The sequence below is a fragment of the Grammomys surdaster genome, unplaced genomic scaffold (genome assembly GCF_004785775.1).
Source record: "Grammomys surdaster isolate TR1022 unplaced genomic scaffold, NIH_TR_1.0 126051, whole genome shotgun sequence".
NCBI classification, from domain to species: Eukaryota; Metazoa; Chordata; class Mammalia; order Rodentia; family Muridae; genus Grammomys; species Grammomys surdaster.
In genome coordinates this window covers 385,896-405,395 of record NW_021620862.1, presented here as the reverse complement: position 1 = coordinate 405,395, position 19,500 = coordinate 385,896, and the positions used below count along the sequence as shown (strand labels likewise).

General features: G+C 40.9%; 1 protein-coding gene across 2 annotated transcripts in view; it reads right to left on the bottom strand.

Moving 5' to 3' along the window:
- Fmn2 (formin 2) overlaps nucleotides 1-19,500 on the bottom strand; it is a 339,367-nt gene that overhangs the window by 300,672 nt on the left and 19,195 nt on the right. For both annotated transcript variants that reach the window (XM_028755264.1, XM_028755265.1), the window contains exon 2: nucleotides 1,241-1,407. In XM_028755264.1, coding sequence (XP_028611097.1) covers nucleotides 1,241-1,407 — 167 coding nt within the window. The remainder of the gene's footprint in view (nucleotides 1-1,240; nucleotides 1,408-19,500) is intronic.

Sequence of the window (19,500 nt, the reverse complement as noted above, 5' to 3'; positions counted from 1 at the left end):
AGGGAGGGAGGGAGGGAGGGAGGGAGGGAGGAAAGATCTTAAGGAAGGTTCACAAGTCATGGAGTTGTCTAGAAAATTTTCTTACAGGTCAGAACTAAGATCTCAGAATAATTTATGGGATTTCTTCTGCTCATACTAAAGGGTAATGGGAAAGATCACCAGTTAGGATTGGTAAACAGGAGGGAGAAGAAAGTGCCAAGCATGGACACTTTGCTCTTTGGTTCTGGGGACAAAGATAGCCTCACTGTGTAACTCAGGTTGACCTGAAACTCTTGATCCTCCTGCATCAGCCTCCTAGGAGCTGGTATTATGGCCACAAGCCACCATACCTGGCTCTATAACCAGCTTTTGACCTCAGCCTCTGTTTACAGTCACTGTCTTTGGAAGTATGTTTGGCAAAACTGAACCAAATGTAATTACCCATGTGATCAAAATTCAATATCCTCAAACACTCAGTTCCTGGGCTCTGCACAAGCCATCCACCCAGACCTCCCAGCTTCTCATGAAAGATGCACATCTGAGACTTTTCAGTTTTAAGTGTATCCTCAGAATCATGCTATGCATGCACCACATACCTGAGAAAGTTAACACTACTCTGGTTTGAAGATGCTAGTCCCGAAGTGCTGATGTTCATGGTGCCTTACAATCATGCCTTTTGAGTTCCTCCCTATTAACCCTTGCTGAGTGTGGGCCCGGGTAAGGGAAGATGCTGTTGCTTCTTCTTGCCAATGTTTAGTCCACAAATGAGCTGGAAAAACACTCACATAGCATTCTAGTGCCCATGGAAACCTGTGACCCACTGGGACTAGTATATTTGCTCTTTGGTACTGCTTCTGAAGGAATGTCTCTTTGATCAGCACAGGAATACTGATGTGTGAAGTGTGGTTCAGGAAGAACCCTTTGCCTATGCATGTTCAATTTTTACCAGAAAGAAAAATTCTGAACGATATTAATTAGCCTGATTAAAGCAGGCTAGGAAACTAAGGAACTAGGTTTCTTTTGTTTCTTTGTTTTGTTCTGCTTTGTTAAAAAAAAAAAAAAGAGGTTTGCCAACTACATTGAATGCCCTAATCCAAAGAAAAGTATCAAAATAGACAATCTGCTCCCTTGAGTAGCCCAGGGGAGGAAGCTTGCATCATGTGTTGTTTTTAAATTATAGGGTGACTGGGCAGATATGCAATCACAGCTGCTACTCCAACTGCAATCCGCCCTCCAGACAGAAGTGAGTTCTTCTACTTACATCAAATGGTGCTGAACTTGACCCAGCATTCTGATTACATGGTTCCCTGAAGCAGTCACTAAAAGGAAGTAGAAGACCCATGGCAATAATCCGGGAGCAAAACTTTTCTGCTTCTTCTGGAGGCCCGTTCTCCTGCTGGCTAAACAGCTTCTCCAACAGTGTTCGCCCTGCATATGAAACACAGTCATTAGAGTGAGGTTGGCAGTTCACCTGGCTCAGAACTCTCCTGAGAGGATAGTAAACATCACTAGTGAGCAACAGTCTCCAAGGCTACTTGTGTAGAAAGGAGCCCCACGAACAAAGCTGCAGTGTGAAGCCAGACACCACATAGGAAAAGGCAGAAGGGTATGCTCTCCCAGGCTCCCAAACTCATCTTGCCTCAAAAGAGAATGGTCTCTGTTATTGACTATACATTTTCCATCTGAAAAGAATCTCCACCCCTTTGGGATTTAATTAAGCAATTCTCCATTTTTGTTTCTTCCTGACTTAAGAGTTTTCTTTGAGGAAGCAGTAACTCAAACTGTCACCATTTTGGGCCTAGAAATGTCAGAGACTGACTGACATTCACTGTCTCAGACCCAGCACTAGGGAAAGGAAGAGAGTGATGCACAGACAAAGGTATCAGCCCATAAAACAGGCAAGAAATCTGGCCAGGAAATAAAAGTCATTCTGAAGAAAAAAAAAGATTTAAATGTTTTTAGTTGCTCCATAGAAACAGCTATGTGTGGGGTCTGGAAAGATGGCTCAGCCGTTAAGAAAACTTGCTCTTTTTATAGAAGACCCTGGTCCTGTTCCCAGAATCTACATGATGGCCCACATTCATCTAAGGTTTCAGTTACAGGGAATCCTCTTCTGGCCTCTGCAGGCACAGCACACATATGACACACAAACATACATACATGCAAAACACCCATACACATAATAAAGTAAAAGTTCAAATAATTTTTAACACAAGAAACAGCATTATATTGAACATCTAAATTTAAATATGTAGTTATTTCTCCAGAGAAGAATCATTAAGAAGGGAGGATACAGCAGAGAGAGAGGTTCTATAGACATCAAGACAGACAAATGGCAAGGTATAGAGAATAAATGTCTGTGAACTGCTCAGAAATAAACTGTGCCTCTATATTAGAACTCCTCCCTGCAAGGCTTGGGGAACAACAAAAAAGAGGGGCGGGAGAACTGTGAGAGTCAGAGATCTGGAAGACCAGGGTAAATTAGTGTCTTCTAGGCATGGAAGTAAAGGACTGCTTTACTAAAAAGGGAAGGGTACCCATCCCACACCAGAACCTAAAAGGTGTTGTCAGTCGATGAGAGACAGATCCTAGAAGACTGTGTCCTGTGGGTCCATGTCTCAAACCTCCTTATGCCTTACAACATCTTGGATGAACAGAGTGATGGGCGCCTTGGGAATCTCTATTCCGCTGGTCACTGTTTGAATCTAAAGATAGACAGACATGAGAATCAAGGATCCAGTCTCTAATCTATTTTTAGTGACCTCCTAGAGTACTGCTCTGGTGAGCTGACTGAATTTCTGTCCTACACTAATCTTACGTATTATTGAGAACAGGCTACAGGTCAACCAGAAGTTCCTTTTAAGGGTGGACGTAAAACTGGTTGGACTCAAGATCATAGCCTAAGTGCCAGCCTGCCTCAAACTTTTCATATTCCCATCTGTGTACTAAATGACACACTCTCTAATGCCACAACAGTTGACAACTGCCATGGAAATGACTAAAAATATTATAAAGGGAGAGAAAAAAGTTACATAATTCTTGGTAAACTTCTAACAAGACTCATTATTTGCCCATGCTTCCCCTCACATCTTTTACAACTTAACTGAAACTTCTTTCTCCTATGTTTTGAGAACCTAACTTGAAACTTTATCTCTCATTTCTAATCTTAGCCAAAAGTAACAGTTTCCTTAGGTGCTCAATGGGTACATGGTCTTATTATAGATTCTACAATTTTGGGAAATAAAGTAAAATAGTGGGACTCAGTTTCAGGTCAACATTTGATGTGAACTACTAATATTCCAATACTCAGAAATTCAGAAATCTGTATATATTTTTTTCTACATCTACAAACTAAAGCAGAAGAAACAGATAAAATCTTCCGGCCCCTTCCATGTTACACCTATCCTCTATTCTTGATTCTTATTATTTCTCCCTCTCATGAGTTCCTCTTTCAACTTTAAACCAAAATCAAACATCCTGAAAATCTCTTATGAGCCCCAGGGTTTCTATTCCTGCACAAACATCATGACCAAGAAGTAAGCTGGGGAGGAAAGGATTTATTCAGCTTACACATTCACATTGCTGTTCATCACCAAAGGAAGTCAGGACTGGAACTCAAGCAGGTCAGGAAGCAAGAGTTGATGCCAAGACCATGGAGAGATGTTACTTACTGGCTTGCTTCTACCCACAATGGGCCCTCCACTCTTGATCACTAATTGAGAAAATGGCTTAGAGCTGGATCTCATGGAAGCATTTCCTCAACTGAAGCTCCTTTATGATAACTCTAGCTTGTGTCAAGTTGACACACAAAACCAGCCAGTACACCCTTCCAAACCACTGTAGATCCCTGTATGAACTCTATTGCATAACTATTTTACTTAAAGGATTATGTATTATTTTTAATTTCTAATCCTTCACTTAAGTGATACATTTCCTTAGAGCACACAGCTTGAAAATATGATAATTTGTAGAGAGGGCAAAATAAATATTTGGAGAATGTATCAAATATTACAATGCTATTGAATAAGACATATTTATTCATATTCTAGCCAGAATATAGAAAAGAATTGTACAGAATTGTACACAAACACACACACACACAGAGAGAGAAAGAGAGAGAGAGAGAGAGAGAGAGAGAGAGAGAGAGAGAGAACCACTTTCTTTTGTTCTTCTGCCCTACTATAATTCATTAAGACCTCTCTGTTGCTTGGCATTCTAAATTTGAATGAGAGGCTTCACCCTAACAATAAAGACATTAACTGCTAAATGGTCTTGCTTTAGAACTCATGGCACTTGGTGGCTTCGGAAGCATTCACTCCTTTCTAAAGTTCTATGGTTAAACAGCATATATTGTGTCACTGACTAGCACAGAGCACACTCATTGATTGGAAAATTAATACATCTGAAGAAAACTTCAAAGTTGGAGCTGAGCAGAGGTAGAGGTTCTTAGTAGCCTTCTGATAAAGACACACGGCGACCAACTGAGAAAGACCTTCCAACCACACCAGCTCCTGGACAGTCCTCCCCTGTCAAGAACTTTGGCACAGAGGACATTCCTTTTCTGAACCTGCTTTTTTTAATTCAGTCACCTCTGTTATCTCAATGCTTTGTCTCTCGACTTCAGAAGCCAGACTTTAATTCCAGAAATGAAATGCCAACCCCATTAGAGTAGCTAGTTAGATGTTAGAGGACTTAGAGGTCACCAAGGATGAACTTTTCTCTCCTAATTGCCAGCTTATAAAACCAAACAATAAAAATGCAGGATTATGATTACTGTTCAAATGGATGAGGTCTTACTAATATTTCTGACTAGGGTTCAGACCTAATTTTCTGAACTGTATATCATCTGCTGATAAATATATAAACCTTATAAGATAACTTTATTTCTATCCCAGGACTTTCTGGCATTGTCCTCTCCTTAAGAATAAATTTTGCCTGCCACTGTGTGAATCTGGCGGCTGAGTATCTCAGGCCCCTTTGCCTGTCTCCAGCCACCAGCTTGGTTCAGCAGAGGGGGGCGTGTCTGGTCCCTTCCAAGTATCCATGTAAATATGTACATTTCTTAGGCCAGGGCCAGCAGGGGATACCCTGCGTCCATTTTTCATGCAATGACTTGTACAATTATCTTTTCAAAGGTACTTGGATAATAATGAAATAAAAACATTTTTGAACCTCAAAAAAAAAAAAACAAAGAATAAATTCTAATGATCTATTAATCACCTGGCCAAGAAACTATCCCTTAGGAAAACCTGACTGTTTGGGGGCTTTAGAAATAGCACACAACAAAATGAGGCATGGTGCAACATGTCTATAATCCCAGCATTGAAAGGGAACAGAAGAAGAATCAGACATTCAGGGCTCTCCTTGGTTCAAAGTAAGTTCAAGGCCAGCCTGGTCTACATGAGAACCAATATTAAAATAAGAAAGAACCTGGGGGAAAGAAGGAAGCAATAGGACTAGTACTTAAGATGCAGATTAACACAATGGTCTCTCTGGCCATCTGCTGAAGAGTGCTGAGAGTAGGGTACCATCTTCTGTTGAAAAGACTTCTCTACTGTTATTTGTGTGTATCATCTGAATTCTCTCAACAGTGTTGAAAAGAACCAGAGATCCAAGTGAAGTCCTGAGAGGCAGCCAAGTGACAACGCTGTTCAAACCAATTCATTCTATAAAGAGCCACATGAGTTGCTGTCATAAAATCCTGCCTGATCGGATTGTTTGAAAACACTTTTGAAAATACAGCATACATTCTTAGCTCAGAGTTTAAAAACAAAACAAAACAAAACAAAAATGAGGCTCCACTAGATATGGGAAGTAAATTTTGTGTTGGTTGTTGTGTGTTTTGTAAGACAACCCATGGCCTCCCTGATACAGAGAAGTCCCCTTACAACTGAGCTACAGAGTCTCATCCTAAATTTCACCCATAACATAAAATTCTGTCAAAAACTCCAGTGTTTTCATTCTTATGCCTCTTCCTATTTCTGTCTATTAAACAAAACTAGTCTCAAAATGTGTCTTCAAATTGCAGCACAAGGTAAGCACAGATAATGTTTATTTTGCCCCCTCTCAGTCATTAGGACATTCCTTGATCTCCCAATGCATTTTAAGTTAAATAAAAAATTTCTTCTCTACAAAACTGAAAATTATCTGTACCTAACTAGAATTTCTACTTAGAAAACTGCACCGCAAATCTCAAGTGGTTAATTATCAGAGCACACCCATTATGCACAGAATACAAAGTGCTTGAAAACAACTCTAAGATGACTGTGGTTCTTTTGTACAACTTGACACTGTGCAGCAACAGTGTCAACAGAAAGCCAGGAAACAGGACTTGGTGTGTGAATGAATGAAACAGAGTAAGTGAGCATGTGCAAAAATATTACCAATAATCAAAAGGTGTAGGACTGCATAAGAGTATCTTGGTTCTTGGCTGGGCATGGGCCTGGAATCCCGAGACTCCAAAGGAGAAACAGCAGGTGTTCGGCCACGTCCCCAGAACCCAGGGTCCTGACATGCAGTCTAGTCTCCATGGACCTACATTGTTCAGTCACGTATACCATTACAGCCCCTCCCAAAGTGCACAGGTAGAGGGTGTGACTACAGGCCTCAGGCCCTAGAGAGATTTACATACAAATGAAGTCCAGAGTGCTCCCTCCCTATTTAACTCAGGTCTGCCCTGAGTTTCAGGGGGTACATCCAGATCCATCTACCATCTACCATGAAAATAAACCTTTTTGGAACTATGGACATTCTCCTGTCTTTGGGGCCTTCCCCCACCAAAGCTTCCAGCCTTTGGAACTCTAGACCTTTCTCCTGTTTGTGACCCGCCACATGGAAAGTTTCTGAGACACCACCTCGGCTTTTTTCCCACAAAAATGAGTGCAAGAGAGTGCACTAAAACCCTCTGAACTCCAGTTCTATGATGAGAAAGTAGTCCTAAGACTTTTATCTATAATTTCTCATCTATGATACATATTCATGCAAGTCACAGTTCTCATGTCAAAGGAAACAAGAAATAGCTTACTCTGGGGCAGTTATGAGTGACTATCTTCCAACAGATTCTGATTACCCCATATACCATGTTCCAAGATGTTAATAATTTCAAGAAAGTTTTACAGTAACAAAAAGAAAGTCATAAATCACTGTACTTAAAGAATATATTGGTATTACTGGGAGTTATGGCATACACCTTTAATCCTAGCCCCGATGAGAAAGGAGCAGCTGGAACTCTATGGGTTCCAGTGCAGTCTAGTCTACATTGGCAAGTTCTAGGCCACACCACACAATGAGACCAAGTCTCCAGATGAAAAAAAAAAAACCAATCAAAACAAACAAACAAAAAGCAAACCAAATTAAAAAACAACAACAATAAACTTACATTAGTGAGACAAGAAGGTAGGCAGGTTGCAGCCAAGCAAGAAATCTATTATAGGCCTCACATAATATAATGATATCTGAATGAAAACAATTTTAGCCTTTGGGCTGGTGATATTCACAAGGATATTAGGTTAAACACAGAAGGCACTACAATCAGTGAGGCAGCCTTGTTTAATCTTTAACACAGTGTAAGTTTTTGCTGGGAACTTCAGTTCAGCTGATAACTATTTAAACCCTTTGTGTAATAATTTGGTGTTGTGAGTGAGGTGGCTGACCCATACCTGGAACAGTAGACCAGTTCACTAGCACAAGATGCCAGTAGCAAAAGCACCCCATTTCCAGTTGTAACATCAAAGAAATGTCTCTAAACAAATACTCTAAGACCATAGGTTCAGTAACATGCCCAGAAAAATGCTCTGTATGTTAATTTTTTAAAATTATTATTGGATATTTTATTTACATTTCAGATGTTATCCCCTTTTCCCATTTCCTCTCCCACCCAAGAACCCCCTATCCCATGCCCCTTCTCCTGCTTCTTTGAGGATGTGCCCCCATCCACCCACCCACTCCCACTTCCCTACCCTCAAGTTCCCCCACACTAGGGCAGACAGCCTTCAAGAGGCCAAAGACCTCCTCTCCCACCTATGGCCAACAAGGCCATCCTCCCCTACATATACAGCTAGAGCTATGAGTCCCTTCCTATGTGCTCCAAGGCTGGTGGTTTAGACCCTGGGAGCTCTGGTTGGTTGGTATTGTTGATCTCCCCATGGGGCCACAAACCCCTTTGGCTCCTTCAGTCTTCTCTCTAACTCCTCCATTGGGAACCCCATGATCAGTTCAATGGTTAGCTGTGAGCATCTGCCTCTGTTTATGTCAGGCTCTGGCAGATCTCTAAGAAGACAGCTATATCAGGCTCCTGTCAGCATGCACTTCCTGACATCCACATCAGCATCTACCTTTGGTGACTGCACATAGGACTGATACCCAGGTCAAGCAGTCTCCAGATGGCCCCTCCTTCAGTTGCAGTCCCATATTTGTCTCCATATTTGCTCCCATGAGTACTTTGTTACTCCTTCTAAGACAGACTAAAGCACCCACACTTTGGTCTTCCTTCTTCATGAGATTCATGTGATCTCTGTGTGAATACCTTGGGTATTTTGAACTTTTGGGCTAATATCCAATCATCATTGAGTACATAACATGTGCGTTCTTTTGTGGTTGGGTTACCTCACTCATGATGATATTTTCTAGTTACATCCATTTGCCTAAGAATTTCACAAATTCATTGTTTTTAAATACCTGAGTAATATTCTATTGTGTAAATGTACCATATTTTCTGGATCCATTATTCTGTTGAAGGACATCTGGGTTCTTTCTAGCTTTCTGGCTATTATAAATAAGGCTATTTTAAATATGAACATAGTGGAGCATATGTCCTTGTTTTATGTTGGAGCATCTTCTGGGTATATATGGTCAGGAGTGGTATAGCTGGGTCTTCAGGTAATGCTATGTCCAATTTTCTCAGGAACCCGCAGACTGATTTCCAGAATGGTTGTACCAGCTTGCAATCTCACCAACAATGGAGGAATGTTCCTCTTTTGATCTTAGCCGTTCTGACTGGTGTGAGGTGGAATCTCAGGGTTGTTTTGATGGAAAACTCCAACACAAGGAGGAAAACTACAACCTAGAAAAAGCAAAAAAGTAATCTTCCAACAAACCCAAAAGAAGATAGCTACACAAACATAATTCTACTTCTTATAACAAAATAAAAGGAAACAACAATCGTTTTTCCTTAGTATCTCTAAACACCAATGGACTCAATTCCCCAATAAAAAGACACAGACTAACAGACTGGATATGTAGACAGGACCCAGAATTTTGGTGCATTCAGGAAACACACTTCAGTGACAAAGACAGACACTACCTCAAAAGAAAAAGATTGGAAAACAATTTTCCAAGCAAATGGTCCCAAGAAACAGGCTAGAGTAGCCATTTTAATATTGAATTAAATAGACTTTCAACCAAAAGATAACAAAAAAGATAAGGAAGGATATTTCACACTCATCAAAGGAAAAATCTACCAAGATGAACTCTCAATTCTAAACATCTATGCTCCAAACACAAGGGCACCCACATTCACAAAGGAAACTTCACTAAAGCTCAAAGCACACATTGCACCTCACACAATAATAGTGGAGGATTTCAACAACCCACTCTCAGCAATGGACAGATCATGGAAACAGAAAATAAACAGACACAGAGTGAAATTAACAGAAGTTATGAACCAAATGGATTTCAAAATATCTATAGAACATTTCATCCTAAAACAAAAGAATTTACCTTTTTCTCAACACCTCATAGTACCTTCTCCAAAATTGACCATATAACTGGTCACAAAACAGGTCTAAACAGATACAAAAAGACTGAAAGAATTTCTTGCATCCTATCAGATCACCACGGAATATGGCTGGTCTTCAATAATAACAAAAACAATGGAAAGCCCATATACATGTGGAAACTGAACAACACTCTACTCAGTGATGATTTGGTCAAGGAAGAAATAAAGAACAAAATTAAAGACTTTTTAGAATTTAATGAAAATGAGGAAACATTATACCAAAACTTGTGGGACTCCATGAAAGCAGTATTAAGAGGAAAACTCACAGCTCTAAGTGTCTACAAAAAGAAACTGGAGAGAGCATACACTAGCAACTTGACAGCACACCTGAAAGATCTAGAACAAAAAGAAGCAAATACACCCAAGAGGAGTAGAAGGCAGGAAACAATCAAACTCTGGGCTGAAATCAACCAAGTAGAAACAAAAAGAACTATACAAAGTATCAACAAAACCAGGAGCTGGTTCTTTGAGAAAACCAACAAGATAGATAAACCTTTAGCTAGACTAACCAGAGGTCACAGAGACACTATCCAAACTAATAAAATCAGAACTCAAAAGGGAGACATAACAACAGAAACTGAGGAAATTCAAAAAATCATCAGATCCTACTACAAAAGCCTATACTCAACAAAACAAGAAAATCTGGATGAAATGGACAATTTTCTAGACAGATACTAGGTACCAAAGTTAAATCAGGAGCTCTACATGGTCTAACAATGGTATTTTAGCTGCCTCTTGAGGACCTCCCTGTTCTGAAGTCTTTTCACAAGAAGGCATTTTCTTCAATTCATACATATTTAACGGACAAGAAAGTAGGTAGGTATTGCTGTCCTTGAGCCCAACAAATATTTTGAAGGATTTAATATCCTTCAAAAGCATTAGCTACTTTGAAATTTCATGCCACTGGATCACCTGCTACTCTGATCCCTTTCTACTTTCCTTTAACCTTTTAACACTTCCTCTTCAGTCCTGCCATTCAACAACTACTACATCCTTTAACTCCCATTTTCTAGAGAAATTCCAGACTGGGGATGTAGCTCAATCAAGATGGGGATGGCTAACCAAGTGTGTATAAGAATCGAGGCTTGACCCCACAAGCAACCAATAAATAAATAAATACCTTCATAAATATCTTCTAAACCCACAACACTCTTTATTTCCAGTTACTGTCACATTTTGGGTGGGGGGGGGGGGGGGCTGGGAACTTTCCGTACATTAAAAAACGAGCTACTACGTGGAATTACAAACAGTGAAGTGGAAATTTCTGGTGTCTTTGGAGATTCAGCTGTGTCATATGATGTTTTTCTGGAAACTGTCTTATGAGAAGATATTTTTGCTGAAGCAGCCATGCAGGAGGACATTTTGCTGAGAATATATATGCAGTGTTTTGCTGGAAGCTGCCTGGAAAAAGGAGATGTGATGTTTTGTTAAGACCAGACGCTTGAGACATCACATGAAATTTGGAAAGGGTATAAATATAACCCAACAGACAATAGACAATGCTATGTGGTTGCCTTGCCACTCTGTTGATCTTCATTGGGCTTTGCTGATGCTGTGGCATTGTTTTGCCTTGCCTTCTTCCTTGATCGTTGTTTGTCATGACTTCATAGAAAGAAATGCACCAAAGAACTTCTAGTAGTGTTCTGGTGACTTCTTGACACATCTCTAGACTTGGGTCTGCTGACAGAGCCTTGCAGTTTCTTCTGGATTGAACTGCCGTTGCTGATTAGTGAATGGTGTTTGCAGGTGGATCGAGCTATCACTGCTGATTCATGTGAACTAAGCTGCTGCTATCCTCACAGTAAAGACTGGAATCACCCCAAAGAACTATTTCTAAACAGGACTTTTTTGCCCTGTTAACCTTTCCTCGTCATTACCTCTGATGGGTGGTGAGCTAGAAGGGAGGTTAAAGTGTTTAAGTACCCTTATTAAACTAGGTTAGGAAAACATAAAACTACAGGATAGTCATCGACTATGTCCCTTTACTCCGGACTCAGCACATTCTAATTTGTCTTCCACCTATGCTAAGAAACAGAAACTGGTAAGCAGTGTGGTGCTGTTGAGTCAGATTTTCTATTGTCATGCCAAGAACTTGTGGAAAACAACTTAAATGAAAGACTTATTAGTTTAGTTCCCTGTCCATGGGTGGTCCCAGATGTGGGATATATCAGAAGATTATAGCAGATGAACCATATGGTGAGACAACTCACCCGATAGTGAGCAGAATGCAGAGAGGAAAAGTCCAGAGACAAAACATCCCCATGAGGCCATCTCCAGCTAGACCCCAACTATTGAAGTTTCCATCATTACTCAAAATAGCACAATCATCCTGTTTCAATGCATGAATGTAGAGTGTACATTCCACACACACTCAAACTAAAACACAACAAATGACATTGTTTCTTCCAATTGTTCCTTAAGATACTTACTTCTCATGAGTGTCCCTTTTATTTTCTCTACTTTGCTGGCCACTTTCCCTCAATTTCCCTTCTCTACATTCCCTCCCAACATGGTTATATGTTCTGCTAAATGCTACAGACATCACTCTTTCATAGCCTCTCTTATAATTCTATGAATGTACATATACTCCATTTTATGAACTTGTGCACCCTTGGTTGAAGTGGAAACTAAGGGGTTCTTTGGAAAGTCAGTTGTGTTGGATGGCATTTTGCTAAGAAAAACATGTGAAGGAACATTTCATTGAAGCAGACACAAGTGAAAGACTAAAGCAGACTGGTGAAGGAAGTATCCCTGAAGCAGACAGAGGAGAAAGGAAGTTCTGCTAAAGCAGCAGGTAAAAGGACACATGATGAAGGATTCTTTGCTAGCAATATGCATGTATTGGTCTGCCTTATGTTGCATAGTTGAGCTCTGTTTGTCGGGACTCCATAGAGAGAAACAAGCCAAAAAAAACTTCTGGTGATAGGCTACCATTTCTTGCCAATTATGCAGACTTGGACTGATTGGCAGAGTGATGTCAGATGAGACAGACGCTGATGCAGAGGCAAGACCGGAGGGCGAGTGGAGGACAGATGATGTTTACAGAGAGTATAAGAACTCGAGTGACAGGGAAAGAGGCTGGGCTAGGCTTGTTTATTGAGCTAGCTGTGCACTGCTTGCTGATCTCTTGTCTTTGCTGATCTTCACTTCTCTGAGACAGGCACAGCCAAGAACTTCTGACATTCCTGCTGGTTCTTCCTGCTGACTCGTGCCCAGGCTGAGGCCTGGCTGTATCTTCTAGGTCATGCCACTGCTGCTGATTTGTGTTTGCTATTCTGACTCTACCAAACTCAGCTGCTGATATAGCTGCCACAGTTGACCTGTGAATGAACTGCTGATTTCCAGAAAACAGATGGGAGTTGTTCCAAAGAATCATTTCTAAATAGGTCTACTTCCCCCATATTCTTTGTTTTCCACTACCTCTGGTAGGTGGTGGGGTAAAAGGGAGGTTAAAACATTTAAGAACAGTCATTAAAAGTAGGCCTTGAAAAAAATTAAAGTTACACTTGGTGACTGCCACATTTGTCATATATACATAAACATCACTATAACTAGACAGAAGGTAAAGAAAGGTATTAAAAACTGTGAAGGGTTTATTACAGGGGGTATGGGGAGGAAACTTAGGAAGACAATGAAGACTCAAAAGAATCATTTCACCAGTGTCCTGACTAAGTTCCTTGCTGTGGTATTTCTAAACCTAGAACAGTCTGAAACCCAGAGGTGTCTTATTATACATTTTAGGTAACACAAACCGCCGAAAGTGACTAGGTACTCCAGATAGTCAATTCACATACAGTTGATTCCATTATAGCCTATAGCTGCCCAGTATCCATGGAGAACTAGTACCAGGGCCTCTGCCTTGGATCATAGACATCAAACTTCAAGGATGCTCAATGTACCGTGCTTACATGCAACATCCACACATCTCTTTAAATACTCAAAATTATCTTTATACTAATTATAATTCCCAATACAACATGAATAAGAAGATGTGATAACATGTTATCTAGGGAATAAGGAGGAGAGTCTACCTACATTCATTACATTCACAGTGTTTGTGTTTAATAGCTGATCTGAGGTACATAGCTGATTTCAATATTATTGAACCCTGAAATACAGAAGAGTGAGGTGTAGCTTAGAATTGATTTTTGAGAGGTTTTCTGAAGCATCTAATGCTAAAACAATAATTCTGGAGTTTCTTTTATATTACCCTATTAAAAGGCAGTAATAGAGTTAAGGAAGGGAGGGTGAAAATATTATAGAGTATGAGGTTGAGAAATGGGCTCCTAGGATTTCATTAGACTTCTACAGGGAGGGGGCAAATTTACATAGTAAAATAGAAGTGAGATTATCTCAAGTTTGAATCCACCTTGGTCTATACAGTGAGCTAAAGGCCAGTCTGGATTATATAGGAAGAGATTTCTCAGAAGGGCATTCAGTGTAGACAGCTGCTTAATATTTGTCAAGATTCAGGTGGAATTCCAAGCACCACATTGTTGGGAGCCAAACCCATGAAATTACCTGCTGTTCTAAGAGATTCTCATGAAATTACCTGCTGATCTGGAAAAGCCTAGTCAGTTAAAGTACAAGGTTAAGAAAAAAACGTACACTGTCTCAGATTCCAGGAACTCAAAGAACCTCTGGCATTTCCTGGGAGCCGGTTAAGACAGTGGGATGGTCTTGGACAATGAGGATACAGAGATAGTGGGAGAGCCTTAAACAATGACCCTTTCCTAAACTTCCCATTTCGCTGGGTTTTTATAACCTGCCACCTGAAATTAAAGTTTGAGAGCTTGATTAAAACCCTTGACTTTCTCTCATTCTTTGTGTCTCTTGTCCTTTCATTCTTTTCGCCCCCTTCCCTAGGGTCTTGGCAAATCCTGCATGGGCCAGGGCATCACATAAAATATTGTTTCATGATATAAATGGTATGTCTCAAATATTTTCAAAATAATAAAAGTAAACAATTGTAAACCCCTAATTTTGCAATTTTATTAAAGAATAAAATCTTTGTGGTGAGAAATGGAGGACTTTTGTCTTTATCAGCTGGTCTCGGATGGAAAATATTGAGTATTCTTTTCTGTCTAGAGAAAGCAGTCTATCAAGTTAAGTAATGTGGACAGAAGCATAAACTTCTGTGTCTTTTCTAGAAGCTGAGAATTGAGGATTCCATGAGGATACCTACCTGCAGAATTTATTAGAGAGCAGGGCACGATGGTATACACACCTATAATCCTAATATTTGGGAAGCTGAAGCTGAAGATTGTAAGTTCAAAGCCAATCTTGGGTATGTAGTGAATCTAGGCCAGCCTGGACTACATAATAAATAAAAGTGGAGAATATACTAGCCTGACACCATTTAAATTCAACCCTACTTCTTAGCTGTACAAACTGGCTGACTGAGATTAGAAACCAGTAGTTCATCAGGGTTCACTTGTGTGCTCCACTCCCAAACACACGGACATACACTTCAAAGAATTCTTAATTCTTTCAGTTTTCCTTTCATTAGATAAAAACATGTCAATCATACTAACAAAAATAGTTATCCTATTCATTTGAATGTGCTAAGCTATATACATCTTTATTCTATTTCATTTCAACCTGTGCCCTTTCCCAGTCTTGAGAAGGCTGGAAAGACCCTGTTTACCACAATAGACCTTGTTACAATAGGACCTAGGTGGAGCTATCTGCTCTGGCTGCATTGCAGTGGGCAGCAGTATATCAAGGAGGGCTGGTATAGGTGTGGCCTCGGCCACTGGCAACTGCAAAGCCCACAGTTCTAACCTGTGGAATGCTAGGCTACCCCTCTTCTAATTCCAGGTTACAACCCTACCGCAGTTTCCTCATCCTCAAGCTTGAAATAGCCATCTTCAATAATCCCTTTCATTAATACCTTAATATTGACTTTGAAACAATACCAAGTAAATAGTATCTACTATTCTTATCATTATTATTATCATTATTAAAATTTATCAGTGACAGTTTCTGCTATTCTAGAGTACCTGAGTTTGGTTCACACCAGCTACAGTGGACAGCTCACTAACTATCTGTAACCCCAGGTCAAAGACTCCAATGACCGCTTACAAGCTTACAAGATACCATGTACACAAATGGGACACACACACACACACACACACACACACACACACCACACTTTGTGGTGGTTTGTATATGATCGTTCCAGGCAGTGAGTGGCACTATTAGGATGTATGGCATTCTTGGAATTGGTATAGTCTTGTTGTAGGAAGTGTGTCATTGTGAGGATGGACTTTGAGACACTCCTCCTAGCTGCCTAGAAGCCAGTCTTTTCCTGTTTGCCTTCAGAACAAGATGCAAAACTCTCAGCTCCTCCAGCACCATGCCTGCCTGGACACCACCATGTCCCTTGCCATGATGATAATAGACTGATCATCAGAACCAGTAAGCCAACCCCAATTAAATGTTGTCCTTATAAGAATTGCCTTGGTCATGGTATCTGTTCACAACAATGGAATTCCTAAAACACACTTCTTCCCTTCTTTCTTTCTTTCTTTCTTTCTTTCTTTCTTTCTTTCTTTCTTTCTTTCTCTTTCTTCTCTCTCTCTCTCTCTCTCTCTCTCTCTCTCTCTCTCTCTCTCTTTCTTTTTTTCGTTCTTCTTTGTTTTATAATGCTAAGGATGGAGAAATGGCTCAGTGATTAAGACCACTCACAGCTCTTGCAGAAAACTTTTGTTCAACTCCCAGCATCCCATGGCAGCTCACAATCATCCATCCATCTGTAACACCAGTTTCAGGATATTGAATACTCCATTATGGCCTCAAGGAGCATTGACATATATGTGACGCACATACATACATGCAGACAAAACGTTCATATGCGCAAGAAATAATTATTGTTTTAGAAATACAAATCATATACTTTGTCTTGGTAAATGTGGTGAATAAGTATTTGATTCAAATTAAAGGAAAGAAATTATAAATTTATTGTAAAATTCATTTGAAAGGATAAAGGAAGCCCAGATCAAATTATCTTCACCTACTTTTACTTTACTTTTATATCCAGTAAAGTTTAATTTAAAAGGCAATGTTTAAAAGCTTGTTTATGGGAGACATGGTGACACATGCCTGTCATGCCTGTCATGCCTGTCATCCAAGGGATAAGAAGGCAGTGATTTCAGGGCTAGCCTGGGGTGCATAGTGAGCACCAAGAAAGTCTGTTGTTATTAGAAAAGGGAAACAAAACTAAATTAAAACAAAACCAAACAAGAGCCCACAGTACCTGCTTGTTAGAATTCCTAACTTCAGATTATTTTTTTATTTAAAAAGCATACATTATTTTTAACTATATTTATTAAATCCATGTTGAAACAATAGACTTGATGGCAGCCTGGGGACTCGTTATCCATTAATGCTCCCCAATGACTGTAACTGATTCTCTCTCCTTCTCTTCCTTTCTTCCCTCCCTCTCTAACTCTCTTCCTTCCCACTCTTCCTTCCTTCCCTCCCTCTCACTTTCTTCCTCCTCTCCCCCCTCTCTCTCCCCTCTCTCTCCCTCTCTCCTAGCTTCTCTCTCTCCCAGCCTTCCTTCCCTCCCCACACACAGCTCTATAGAGCAACAAATACAGGTTTATGGGTATAGAATTAGCTTTACTTTCAAGCACTAGCTACAAATGTTCTTACCTCAATAAACAAAACTCAAAGAGCTAGATAACCATAGAACAGCTGCTAGAGTAAAAGAACAATTTATCATCACACTGACAATATTAATCCTCCTACATAAGGAAGAATCAAAATCCCTCATCTCAGCACTTGAGGACTAGTAGCGTAGGCCCTTGGCCAGTAGCCATGTAAAATGTAGACACACACACACACACACACACACACACACACACACACACCACACAGATCCTTGAGAAAAAATATCTGTTGTGTCTTATGAAATACAGTGGCATAATGCAATGGGAGAAAGCACCTTGGCAGCCTGGTCAAGGCATTCTCCTGAAGAATCACCACCACGGGACTGATCTAGTACAGAAGAAAGTTTATCAGGGAAAGGAAAGGGGACCTAGAGATAGGGGCAGAGACAGAGAAACAGGGGCAGCAAAGGACAGAAAAAGAGAGGAGAGAGGAAGAAAAAAAGAGAAGACAAATCTGGCAGGGGATATGTAGAGTAGAGAGGGAGGGAGAGGGGGAAGGAGAAAACCCACAGAGAGAAACAGGTGGAGTCAGAGAGAAAGGATGGGGTGAGGTACTATGGACACACTATAGTGTTTAGTGCCTGGCTAGTACCTGGAGGGCAGAGATGCAGGATGTTGCTAGGCAGCTGTTGGGTGGAGAATAGAGGAATTGCCAACAACACCATTAATGAATGCAAGCACTCAAGCAATCTCTAGTCCTCTTAAGTATTAGTTAGGGCATCCAGGCACCACAACCTTAGGGAAGCCTTCTTGTGGACAGACTCGGAATAAGACTTTTGACATCTGTCAGTATTTTACAAAACAGGCAGAACAAGGGTTTTTTTTTTTTTTTTTTAAATGGCATTGGGGGTTAACCCTGGGCTTTAGGCAAGCTAAGTCCAGGGTATGCTAAACAGGGTACTTAGCCACTGGGCCACATCCCTAGTCCCTGCAGAGCAGGCGTTATCATCACAGTTTCACAGAGCTAGCTAAGCAAGGAGAAGGTTGCAGAATCTGCCAGCATCATAAGACTGGGCAGCAGCAGTGCCAAAGGTGGGTATCAGCTTTGCTATCCTCATTCTTATTCCAAGGACCTTCTGGTTCTCAGTCAGCCAACAGCTCTGGCAAAAGCTTTTGACAAAAGTTCTGCAGTAAAATATAAAAGAGACAGACCATGTGGTCTGCACCCTACAGAGGCTTGCAACCTAGTTTAAGTGACTGGAGCCCAAAGAACAGATTTTAAAGTAGTCTGTTTAAAACCAGTTACAAAAACAGTCAAATTGTTAAATGTCTTCAGTGGAACTGAGGAGAGAAAGAGGTTTAAAACCAGATAGAGTCTCTTGTCCTTCAAGCTGAAAAATGCACAGGACTACTTGTTCCAGATAAGCTTTCAGTCTGGCAGAGACTTGTACATTGGCTCTCTGGCTGGACCATTCCTGACCTGGGTCTGGGGCACCTGCTCCTCTACTGTCCTCACCCAAACCCTATTTCCAATCTCTGCTGCTAGAAGCCAGACTGAGTGGGTTCCATCTCTGAGCCCCAGGGGTTAGAGCTGGGGAGAAGGTGTGGTCAGAGCTGCCCTGGAGATATATCTGAGGCTTCCCCTAGAACCTCTGGTGGCTGCTTCAGGCCTATGTTCCACCCTCCTATTGTAGCTTGACATGGGGACAGTACTGGTGTCCAGCTGTCAGAGAAATAGTCCCTCTAAAGTTGGCTCAGGCCATAGTTCTGTAAGAATGGAGAGAATCTCAGCCAGGATTACTGGGGTCTTGGAAACCCAGGGCTAGGGCAGCTCTGGGTCTCAGGATGGCCTTCCAAAAGTGGCCTTCTAGGACACCATGGGAGCCTAAAAGCCAGAAAGTTCCTTGTCAGACTGGCTTGGAACTGATGGCCCCAAGTCACATTATATCTCCACACCCATCCCCAGCCCCTGGGATAGTAACTGTCTTGAGTTGTACCTTTGCAGTGAAGGCAGGTGGCGATGTATAGTGCCGATGAGCTGCTCTGGCCAAACTTGTGTAGACTGGATCTTCCAGAGATGAGTAGCTACTTCCCCTCCATGGCTACCATTTCTGGGCCTCTGAAGATTGT